This window comes from Babylonia areolata, chromosome 11 (genome assembly GCF_041734735.1).
Source record: "Babylonia areolata isolate BAREFJ2019XMU chromosome 11, ASM4173473v1, whole genome shotgun sequence".
In the NCBI taxonomy this organism is placed as follows: domain Eukaryota; kingdom Metazoa; phylum Mollusca; class Gastropoda; order Neogastropoda; family Buccinidae; genus Babylonia; species Babylonia areolata.
In genome coordinates, this window is record NC_134886.1 from 16,743,063 (window position 1) to 16,755,562 (window position 12,500).

The 12,500-nt window shown below is 49.3% G+C and overlaps 1 protein-coding gene across 4 annotated transcripts in view; it reads left to right on the forward strand.

Annotated features, from left to right (window-relative positions):
• The window catches only part of LOC143287581 (uncharacterized), a 237,121-nt gene that overhangs the window by 179,143 nt on the left and 45,478 nt on the right, over positions 1–12,500 (forward strand). For all 4 annotated transcript variants that reach the window (XM_076595688.1, XM_076595687.1, XM_076595689.1 and 1 more), the window contains one exon: positions 11,247–11,442. In XM_076595688.1, coding sequence (XP_076451803.1) covers positions 11,247–11,442 — 196 coding nt within the window. The remainder of the gene's footprint in view (positions 1–11,246; positions 11,443–12,500) is intronic.

Consider the following 12,500-nt stretch of genomic DNA (forward strand, 5'->3'; position numbering starts at 1 on the left):
CCTACCTTTTAAACGACAACATTCTGATGTGAAAACTAATACCTTAGCAAAATGTATTCAGTCACCAGTGTGTGTGTGACTGAGCATTAAAACTCCTTTCACTGCCAATGTCGCATTTCAGCACCAGCCAGGTACAGCACCTTTGTTGCTGAAATGCAACCAGACCATTGGTCGGTTATTCACAAACCTACGGCTTTTAATTTTTGGTGGTAGGATTGGCCATATTTTTTCACATCTCAGGGGAATCACAAACTATTCTTAGATGCCATTTTTTTCTACTGTGCTTCCAGCACCAGGAAGTATTTCACTGTAGACTGACTGGTGGTGAAAGGGAGTCAGTGAACAATCCACTTCACTCAGGGCACTCAAAAATTAGTGTTGTTTATCTGTGGGTCTGGTACGGTCGATGAATTAAGGAGGGGGTCAGACCAAGAAGGCGTCACACCTGGTCAGTGTGTCAGGTTGGGGTGGGACTGCTGGCGCGTATGGACAGACAATGTGTAAGTCTGAATCGCATTAACCACCTCCACCCCACCCGACCGCCCTTTACAAGAGGCCGGCATCCTGTGTATACTTCTCTGGCACTTATGAGCCATGCAAGGGATACTGGGCAGGGTTGTTGGACATTGCCCATAGCCCTTAGGTTTCCATATTTACGAAATGGTTTCTCCCATAGCATTAGTTGTTGATGATGGCAGTGCCCCATCTAAATTCTTCAGTTAGTTCACTTTCATCACGTAATGGACTGACCGTTCCTTGCCTCCCCTCCTCCCTCCCTGGACCTGCAGTGAGTGAAGCTGGTGTCTTCCAGATCAGAGAAGGGGGGGGGGGGGGGGGGGCTTGGGGGGCAGAGGAAGGAGAAGAGAAGAAGAGGGCAGGTTGTGGTGATGGAAATGTTTTCACCGTCCACAATGTTCCACAGAGATGAAGCGGCATTGTGAGTGTAGCTCGTGCAACCCGCTAAGTGCTGGTCTGGTCAGAGCTGACGTAACCACAACGGGTTTATTGACGTTCGCTTGTCTCGCTCTGCTGACGATGCATTGTCTCCCCTCAGATGGTGGCAGGTTCTGTTATTTTTTGGGCCTGCAGCAGTGGCCTTCCAAAGGCATACATGCATTGATGATTGTGATGAATTGGGTTGCTGTGTGCATTCCCAGACTGCTCTATTGTTGCGTCTAATTTCACTCTTTTGATAGCTTTTCATATTCTTCCTTTCTTTCTTTCTTGTTTCTCTGTCTCCTTTCTTGCATTCTTTGTTGTGTTGCTTTCTTTTTCTTTCTTTCATTCTTCTGCTTCTGTCATTAATTCCACCCTCTCTGCTACAGCACCGCAGATGATGTTATGTAGTGTTGCTATATAAATACACAGACAAAATCAGTCGGTCATCTGTTTCTGGAAACTCAGAGGCAGTTTACAAACCCGTATGTCTGGCTGATGTTGATGAATTAAGGAGGCGGTCAGACCCAGAAGACGTCACACCAGGTCAGTGTGTCAGGCTGCGGATTGATCAGTGTGAAGTGTACAGACAGACAACATGAAAGACTGGATCATGTACCCCCTCCCCCCCAGCACAACTCCCTCCCTGCCCCTTGTAAGAGGGCATGATGTGCATGCTGGTCTGGCGCTGTGTGGGGTGGTGGCCCAGTGGTCATGGACCTGACAAGGAAGCCAGTGTCCACAGGGCTGAGTTCCAAACACAGTTCAGGAAGTCCCGCCCCCCCCACCACCACCACCTCTTCCCTGCAAGAGACCGTTTTGTTTTTCTTTTATTTCCTTTTGCTGCCCAGTCATCTGCTTCGTTTCAGTGGCATTTCTCCCACGCTGCTCATTCCGAGTTCCCCATACTCAGCCACACCCGGATCCCTGTACTTGACTGTGTGTGATGGTCCGAGTGCTAGTCATTCAAACGAGATGATAAAGTGAGGTCCTGTGTGCAGCATGCATGCACTTAGTATACACAGTGGAACCCACGGCAATGACAGGGGTTGTCCATGCAAAATTGATGGGCGCAATAGCCAAGTGGTTAAAGCGTTGGACTGTCAATCTGAGGGTCCCGGGTTCGAATCACGGTGACGGCGCCTGGTGGGTGAAGGGTGGAGATTTTTACAATCTCCCAGGTCAACATATGTGCAGACCTGCTAGTGCCTGAACCCCCTTCGTGTGTATATGCAAGCAGAAAATCAAATACGCACGTTAAAAATCCTGCAATCCATGTCAGTGTTCGGTGGGTTATGGAAACAAGAACATACCCAGCATGCACACCCCCGAAAACGGAGTATGGCAGGGTAAAAACGGTCATACACGTAAAAGCCCACTTGTGTGCATACGATACGAGTGAACGTGGGATTTGCAGCCCACGAACGCAGAAGAAGTCCATGCAAAAGTTTGTAGAAGAATCTACTTCTGAATAGTAAAACAAATACACTCGCAGACAAAAGAGAAATATAAAAAGATTATAAAAAAAAAAAGATGCACTACAGCAATGCTCACTCCCTGGAAAGAGCAGCCTGAACTTAACACAGACAAATCTGTTGTGACAAAAAGTAAGAAAACACAACACTGCACTGCAACACATCTCAACACATCGCAGTGCAACTTGACCACCTGACAGCCATGTGGAGGGCACATTGCCCACACACCCCTTAGCAACCAGATGTGTGTATTGGTTTGTCCCTTAGCCATAGCTCACAGAGACAGTACAATACCTCCCCCATACCCCTACCTGTTTAAATTAATGCTTGAAACCATTCTCTGTTTTTTTTTTCATCTGAAAATAGATGAAACATTTTGACACTTTTGAATAGTCCAAGTTTTGTGTGTGTTTTGGCTTTAGCATTGGTTTCACCCTTAGCCATAGAGCGTGAAGACAGTAATACCCCGTTTTAATGTTTGAAACCATTCTTGTTTTTGTTCATTTTTTTCTCCATCCGAAATTAGAATTATCATCAGGACAGTTTTTAAGTGTGTGTGTGTGTGTGTGTGTGTGTGTGTGTGTGTGTGTGTGTGTGTTGTTTTGTTTTGTTTTTTGTCAGGAGACAGTCAGCTTCCAGTCTCACATCCTTTCCCTCTCCTGTCCCCTCTCCCTACACTTCACTCCATGATGTGGACCTGTCATGAATGAAGCCTGTCTTGTGTTCTGAATCGGCATTCTCACAGAAAGAAGGGAGGGGGACGGGGTGGGGGCAGTGGAAGGAGAAGAAAAGAAGAGGGCAGGTTGTGGTGATGGAAATGTTTTCACCGTCCACAATGTTCCACAGAGATGAAGCGGCATTTTGAGTGAAGCTCGTGCAACCCGCTGAGTGCTGGTCTGGTCAGAGCTTACGTAACCACAACGGGTTTATTGACGTTCGCTTGTCTCGCTCTGCTGACGATGCATTGTCTCCCCTCAGATGGTGGCAGGTTCTGTTATTTTTTGGATCTGCAACAGTGGCCTTCCAAAGGCATACATGCATTGATGATTGTGGTGAAGTGGGTTGCTGTGTACATTCCCAGACTGCTCTATTGTTGCGCCTAATTTCATTCTTGAGATAACTTTTGATATTCTTTCTTTCTTTCCTCCCTTCTTCCTTGTCTCCCTTTTTCTTTACTGCATTCTTTTTCGTGTTACTGTTTTTCTTTCTTTCAATCTTCTAGTCCTGTCATCAACTAAACCCCACCATCCACCACCCCACCCTCCCATCCTCCTTCTGCCTACAGTGAATTGGACGATGTTATCTATTTACATGCAGTGCTGCTTTAAAAAAAAAATTAAAGCCAGGTTTTTCTATTTCGACGATGTTATTTATTTACATGCAGTGCTGCTTAAAAACAATTTTAAAGCCAGGTCTGTATTCTATTTCTAGACGCTCGGAGAAAGATTGTTTAAATTGTTTATGTGTGTGTGGCCCTGGCTGCTGAATTAAGGAAGGGGTCACAGACCCAGGAGACGTCACACCTGCTGGGTGTGTCAGGCTGGGGATAGATCGGTGCAGCAAAGTGGGTGGATGGTTGATGGCAGTTTCTCGGCATCTGAAGATCAGTGGGAAGATTTCCGGGCTCTGCAGGATTTCTTAGGACTGTAGAGTCCGGCTGCTTAATCCGCAGTTTCTTGAGCTCCTAGGAAGGACAGACATGGACTGGACCTACTGGAGTGACAAATTGATGAATTGAATCTGGTACGTTTCCTCTTGAAATGGGGCATCTTGTGCGTGCTGGTCCGGCACTTCGAGAGTCATGTGTTGGGCACATTGACTGTTGGCTTTAGCATTGGTTTCTCCCTTAGCCATAGAGCGTGAAGACAGTGATACCCCGTTTTAATGTTTGAAACCATTCTTCTTCTTGTTCTTCTTCTTTTTTCTTTTTTTTTTCCATCCGCAATTAGACTTATCATCAGGACAGTTTTTAAGTGTGTGTGTGTGTGTGTGTGGAGAAGCGCGCGCGCGAACGGTGGGATCAGAACCCTTCTCTCGTTTACAACACACATATATATATATATAGTGTGTGGGTGTGTGTGGGTGTGACTTAATGTCGATTGTGTGTATGTATTCAGTGATTAAAAAAAGCAGTAATCAGAGAGAGAGAGAGAGAGTTGTAGATATATTTCGCACTACACCACACAACTTCACACCATACCACACCCCCCAGCACACCACGCCAAAACACTGAATCACACACCATCCCCCACCACACCACACTCTACACCACACACCAAAACACCACGCACACCACACCACACACCACCACACCAGACACCACATCACACCACACCAGTCACCACACCACACCAGTCACCACACCACACCACACCAGTCACCACACCACACAAGTCACCACACTAGTCACCACACCACACAAGTCACCACACAACACCACACCAGTCACCACACCACACCAGTCACCACACCACACCACACCACACCAGTCACCACACCACACAAGTCACCACACAACACCACACAACACCACACCAGTCACCACACAACACCACACAACACCACACCAGTCACCACACAACACCACACCACACCACACCAGTCACCACACAACACCACACAACACCACACCACACCACACCAGTCACCACACAACACCACACAACACCACACCAGTCACCACACAACACCACACCAGTCACCACACAACACCACACAAGTCACCACACCAGTCACCACACAACACCACACCACACCACACAAGTCACCACACCACACCACACAACACCACACCACACAGCACCACACCAGTCACCACACAACACCACACCAGTCACCACACAAGTCACCACACCACACCACACAACACCACACCAGTCACCACACAAGTCACCACACCACACCACACAACACCACACCAGTCACCATACCAGACACCACACCACAACACACCAGACACCACACCACACCACATCACACACCAGACACCACACCACACCACAACACACCACACCACACCACACCCACCACACCACACCAGACACCACACCACACACACCACACCAGACACCACACCACACCACACCAGACACCACACCACACCACACCACACCATACACCGCATCACAACACACCACACCCCACTTCATCCTATACCACACCACACCACTCCACACACACACACCACACTACCCCACCACACTCCGCACCCCACCATACCACAACCACACCCCACACCACACTAAACAACACCACTTGGACAATAACACGCAAACACCCACCACCCAGTACAACAGCCAAGACTCTTAACACATATAATGACGCGCGTTTGTCACACAAGATCACACACGTACTGGTTCGTCACCCACCCCCATCCCCACCCCCGGGGCTTCCCCCTTTACTCCCACCCCTCTCTCCCAACCCCCATTGTTCAAGGTATACACATACACACAACACACACTGTCACACGCACACTTGACTTCCTCTCGAGACAGGAGAAACTACAAATCATGATCGTTGATCGACCAGTGAGGTTTCGAGTGTCTGCAATGGCAAGTAGGTGATCGCTGTTTATAGATCTCTGTCTTGTATTCAGTAAACCAGTTGGCGACGTCTTTATTATTGTTTAATTTTGTTTTCTCCATCCACTTCTTCCACGTGTGTGTGTGTGTGTGTGTGTGTGTGTGTGTGTGTGTGTGTGTGTGTGTGTGTGTGTGTGTGTGTGTGTGTGTGTGTGTGTGTGTGTGTGTGTGTGTGTGTGTGTTCTTGGTTGTTGCGTTGGTGTGTATCTTTTTTTCCCTTTTTTTTTTTCAACATAGGCCATGGTCTCTCTTTGAAAGTTGTGGTGCAAAAATATATTTCATAGGCATGCGTTGATTCAAGCAACCTGCGAGAAATCAGCAAACCGATCAGTCAGAGAGAGGAAGGGAGAGAGAGAGGAGAGGGAAGGGAGAGAGGGGAGAGGGAAGGGAGAGATAGATAGAGAGGAGAGGGAGGGCAAAGAGAGAGGGAGAAAGCGATCCTGTTTTGATTCTGTCATGAAGGGAGGTTTTGAGCAGACATGCTCGAGTCGTGTTCTCTGATACGGATCAAACTGAAAGAAAATATCGAGAGAGAGAGAGAGAGAGAGAGGTGTATTTTCCTTTCTTCACGAAGAAACAGCAAAATGCTCACTTCTTTTTTTCCCTTTGGTTGCTAATCATCTGTTTCTTTTGTGCAGACGTGATACGCGCGCGCGCGTATGTGTGTGTATATATATGCGTGTATGTCTGTGCCTTCATGTGTATATGTGGCTATATATATATATATATATTTAGTTGAAGTATGTTCGCGTTTAATTTCAAAAGAAAAATCCATCTCTGAACATTAACTCGGAATGAATGTGTATTCATTAATGTGGTATAGAAGCTGATGAGATCCAGGGATATGCTGACAGGCACGATATGAAGAGGTTCTATGATGCCTTAAAAGAAGTCTACGGCCCCACATCCTCAGGATCATCCCCCCTCCTCAGTGCAGATGGGAATACCTTGATCACCGAGAAGGAGAAAATTCTCGAACGCTGGGCTGAGCACTTCAACAGTGTCTTAAATCGCCCTTCCTTCATAAATGATGAAGCCATAGACCGTCTCCCACAAGTCCCCATCAACGAAGCACTGGACGATCCGCCAACACCTCTTGAGACCCAGAAAGCAATCCGTCTGCTATCCAGTGGCAAAGCACCTGGCTCAGACTCCATACCAGCAGAGGTCTACAAGGATGGAGGCACTGTGCTGACTGAGAAGCTCCATCAGCTGTACTCACTCATGTGGAAAGAAGAGACGATCCCCCAGGATTTCAAAGATGCATCTATCATTCACTTGTACAAGCGAAAGGGGAACCGGCAAGCCTGTGATAACCATCGGGGCTTTCCTTGCTCTCCATCGCAGGCAAGATACTTGCCAGGATCCTACTAAACCGCCTCACAGCACACCTTGACCAAGGTCATTTGCCTGAGAGCCAATGTGGATTCCGGAAAGAGCGCGGAACCACCGACATGGTGTTTGCTGCAAGGCAGCTGCAAGAGAAATGTCAGGAGCAAAATGCTGATCTGTTCTCCACCTATGTCGACCTCACTAAGGCCTTCGACACCGTGAGTAGAGAGGGACTGTGGAAGATCATGGCCAAGTACGGATGCCCTCGGAAATTTATTTCCTTGGTCAGCCAATTCCATGAAGGCATGCAGGCTCGAGTCCAGGACAATGGCGAAACATCTGCTCCTTTTGCTGTCACAAATGGTGTCAAGCAAGGCTGCGTCCTGGCTCCAACGCTGTTCAGCCTCATGTTCTCTGCAATGCTTACTGATGCCTTCAGAGATGGCGATGTTGGAATCGGCCTAAAGTACCGAACAGATGGCAAGCTGTTTAACCTCAGAAGGCTTCAAGCAAAAACGAAGGTCATGACAGACATCATCAGAGACTTTTTGTTTGCTGATGATTGTGCCCTCAAAGCTGGATCTGAAGCTGACATGCAACTCAGCGTCGACAAGTTTGCCACTGCCAGCAGGAACTTCGGCCTTACCATCAGCACGAGGAAAACTGAAGTTCTCCATCAGCCAGCCCCAGGGAAACCCTACGTTGAGCCCAACATCACAGTCAACGGTCAGAGACTCAGTGCGGTGGAGCGGTTCACATACCTTGGCAGCACACTGTCACGAAATGTGACAATCGACGATGAAGTGAACGTCAGGATTGCAAGAGCAAGCGCAACTTTTGGTAGACTCAAGTCAAATGTCTGGAACAGAAGAGGCATTAGTCTTGAGACCAAGCTAAAGGTCTACAGAGCAGTAGTTCTCCCCACACTACTGTACGCCTGCGAAACTTGGACAGTGTACCAACGACATGCCAAGAAGCTGAACCACTTCCACACAACATGCCTCAGGAAGCTACTGAACATCAAGTGGCAAGACAGGACCCCAGACACAGAGGTGCTCGCAAAAGCCACCCTTCCCAGCATCTTCACCATCCTGATGAAGTCCCAGTTTCGCTGGGCTGGACACGTGGCGCGCATGCCAGACCATCGGCTGCCCAAAAGGCTCTTCTATGGCGAGCTGCAACAAGGGAAGAGATCACACGGAGGTCAGAAGAAGCGCTTCAGAGATACTCTGAAAGTCTCTCTGAAAGCGTTTGATATCAACCCTGACTCCTGGGAGGAATCTGCAGCGGACCGTGTCAAATGGCGTGTTGCTGTGCACAAAGGTGCCAAGTTGTGTGAGGCCAACAGGACTGCTGCAGCTGTTCAGAAGAGGCAGGCCAGAAAGTCACGGGCAAACAAGCTCCCTGAGAATGGTATGCCTGTCTTTGTCTGCCCCAACTGTCAGCGAACATTTCGTGCGCAGATTGGACTATTCAGCCATCTGCGCATTCACAGATAGATTCATGAGCATCCTCCCCCCCACCCCACCACCACCCTCCCCCCATGCCCCAGCTGGATGACAACGATGGTCATCATCGATCTCGATGGACACACCACCATAGAATCACTACTGAGATAATTTCGTGTGATGTTGTGACAAAATAGTGTTAACCCGAAGATCGAATACTAAAGTGTTTTTTTGTTGTTGTTTTTTGTTTGTTTTTTTTTTGTTTGTTTGTTTTTAATCACAGAGAGGAAGGGAGAGGAACAAGGATGCTTTGATTCAAAACAGGGTGTAACTCCACGTGGAGAGCTCTGTGTGTGTGTGTATGTGTGTGTGTGTGTGTGTGTGTGTGTGTGTGTGTGTGTGTGTGTGTGTGTGTGTGTGTGTGTGTGTGAGGGAGCGAGAGAGAGAGAGATTTAACTGTTAGAAACGGTACTCTCAATTAAAGTTTATTTCAGTAGATTGATATCGAGTACAACAACTACTCACGTAGCTACTGCTTCTACTGATAAGTTATATTACGACTGTTTCTACTATTACTACAAGTGGTGTACAGTATTGCAGCTGCTGCCATTACTTTACTCACTGTTTATGATAAACTGGAATGTCTCAATGAAAAGAAAACATCATCCATTCACCAGCTATGCAGTTATTCTTTCAGCCAGACCAACAAGTCCATCCATCCACTCAGTCTTCCATCCCTCTGTCCACCCATTAATTCACCCACCAATTCATTCACTCACCCATCCGTCCATCCACCCACCCACTCACCCACCCATCCATCCACCCACTCACCCACCCATCCACCCACCCACCCACCCACCCATCCACCCACCCACTCACCCACCCATCCACCCACCCACTCACCCACCCATCCATCCACCCACTCACCCACCCATCCACTCACCCATCCATCCATCCATCCATCCACTCACCCTTCCATCCACTCACCCATCCATCCACTCACCCACCCATCAATCCATCCATCCACTCTCCCACCCATCCATCCATCCATCCACTCACCCATCCATCCATCCATCCACCCACCCACCCACCCATCCATCCACCCACCCACCCATCCATCCATCCATCCACCCACCCATCCATCCACCCACCCACCCACCCATCCATCCATCCACTTACCCACCCACCCATCCATCCATCCATCCACCCACCCACCCACCCACCCATCCATCCATCCATCCACCCACCCATCCATCCACTCACCCACCATCTACCCACCCACCCATCCATCCATCCACCTACCCATCCATCCAGCCACTCACCCATCCATCCATCCATCCACCCACCCATCCATCCACTCACCCACCATCTACCCACCCACCCATCCATCCATCCACCTACCCATCCATCCATCCACTCACCCACACATCTACCCACCCATCCATCCATCCATCCACCTACCCACCCACCCATCCATCCACCCACCCACACATCCATCCATCCATCCACCCACCCATCCATCCACTCACCCACCATCTACCCACCCATCCACCCATCCACCCACCCACCCACCCACCCATCCATCAACCCACACATCCATCCATGCATCCATCCACCCACCCATCCATCCACTCACCCACACATCTACCCACCCACCCATCCATCCATCCATCCATCCACTCACCCATCCACCCACCCATCCATCCACCCACCCATCCATCCATCCATCCATCCACCCACCCATCCATCCAGCCACTCACCCATCCATCCAGCCACTCAGCCACCCATCTACCCACCCACCCATCCATCCATCCATCCAGCCACCCACCCATCCATCCAGCCACTCACCCATCCATCCAGCCACTCAACCACCCATCTACCCACCCATCCATCCACTCACCCATCCATCCAGCCACTCACCATTACATCCATCCAGCCACCCACTCACCAACCATGCACCCATCATTTCATCCAACGACTCACCCATCGACCTACTCACCCACCCAGTTATCCACCAACCCACCCATCCATCCCTCTACCAATTTACCAACTAAATTAATCACTTTTGTATATGTGCAATGGTAAAGTTGTGCTTCTCTGTTTTCTTTATGTCCGCTATATGTTTCTCACTTCGGTCATGTCTCTGTATGTGCATAAGTATATATATATATGTGTGTGTGTGTGTGTTGGGTGGAGAGAGAGTGTGTGCATGTGTATGGTGTATGGATATGAATGTATGAATGCGTTCGTTTTATTACTTTTTACGATGTTAATGATGATGATGGTGATCATTCTTCGTTGTAGTAGCAGTACATGTAGCAGTGTTAACAAAATTATTATTTTTGTGTCGTTATCGTTAATGTTGTTATTGTTGTCACAAGGACAGATTGGAAGACTGGGCGATGCCTAAAATCTTTATCCTTGAGTAATAAAGTTTTTGAATCTTGAATCTTGAATCTCTCTCTGTTCCACAGAACCGTCCGAGTCGGAGCAGGGTGGCGGCGAGGAGACGGGGGCGGAGGGTGTGGGCGAGGGGGCCGGGGGGCGGTCAGGGGGGCGGCGCGGGGGCAAGAGGACCCCCGGGGGGCGGCCCACCAAGCTGCCCGCCTGCAGTCTGCCCGCCAACATGACCCCCACCTTCTTCGTGGGGGGAGGCAACGGTGTGGCTCTGTGAGTATCCTGGGTGTTGGGGTGTGTGTGTAGGGGGGTGGGGGGGGGGGGGGGGAGGGGGTGGCTTGGTTGTGTTGTGTTGTATTTTTGTTGTGTTGTTGTATTGTATGTGTGTTGAGATCAGAGACAGGGAAAGAGACAGAGAGAGAAAGGGAGGGAGAAAGAGAGAGAGAGAGAGGCGCTATACGCTTCGATGTTTCTGTGTCTCTCTTTGTCTGTCTGTCTGTCTGTCTGTCTGTCACTCTGTCTCTCTTTCTCTGTCTATCTGTCTGTCTGTCTGTCTGTCTCTCTCTGTGTCTCTTTCTCTGTCTGTCTCTCTGACCCTGTCAGCTGTAGTTAGTCTCCCAATCTCTGTCTCTCTTTTTCTCTCTTCTCTAGCTCTTGCTGTCTCAGTTACAGTTTCTCTCTCTCTGTCTCATTCGTTCTAGTTCTCTCTCTCTCTCTCTCTCTCTCTCTCTCTCCCTCCCTCTCTCTCTCTCCCCCCCCCCCCCCCCCCATCCCATTATATCCCTCTCTTCCTCCCCACCCACCCCTGTCCTATCGCTCTCCATACCTCTCCCCTCTCTCTCTCTCTTGCCCATCCCTTCCTATCTCTCTGTTCCTCCCCACTCCACCACCTCCTCTCTCTCTCTTTTGATCCCCCACCTTCTCTCTTACTTTCATCCCATTCACCCTCCCTCTCTACTGATGGACAGGGGAGAGAGAGAGGGGGGGGAGGTAAGGGGGAAGAGGGGGGGGGGGCGAGAGAGAGAGAGAGGGAGGGGGGAGAGAGAGAGAGGTCGCATTCACAGATCATACATAGAAACAGTACAAGACACAAACACAAGATTGCATTTTTTCAAGAGGAAGTAGAAACGTACACACTCTCTCTCTCTCTCTCTCTCTCTCTCTCTCTCTCTCTCTCTCTCTCTCTCTCTCTCACTCTCTCTCTCTCTCACCTCTCTCTCTCTCTCTCTCTCTCTTTCTCTCTTCCTCCCTCCCTCTCTCCCTCCCTCCCACGCACATCTGGGGTATGCGCAACCCTCCACCTGATCCCACCCCTACCCGACGCCTCCCCT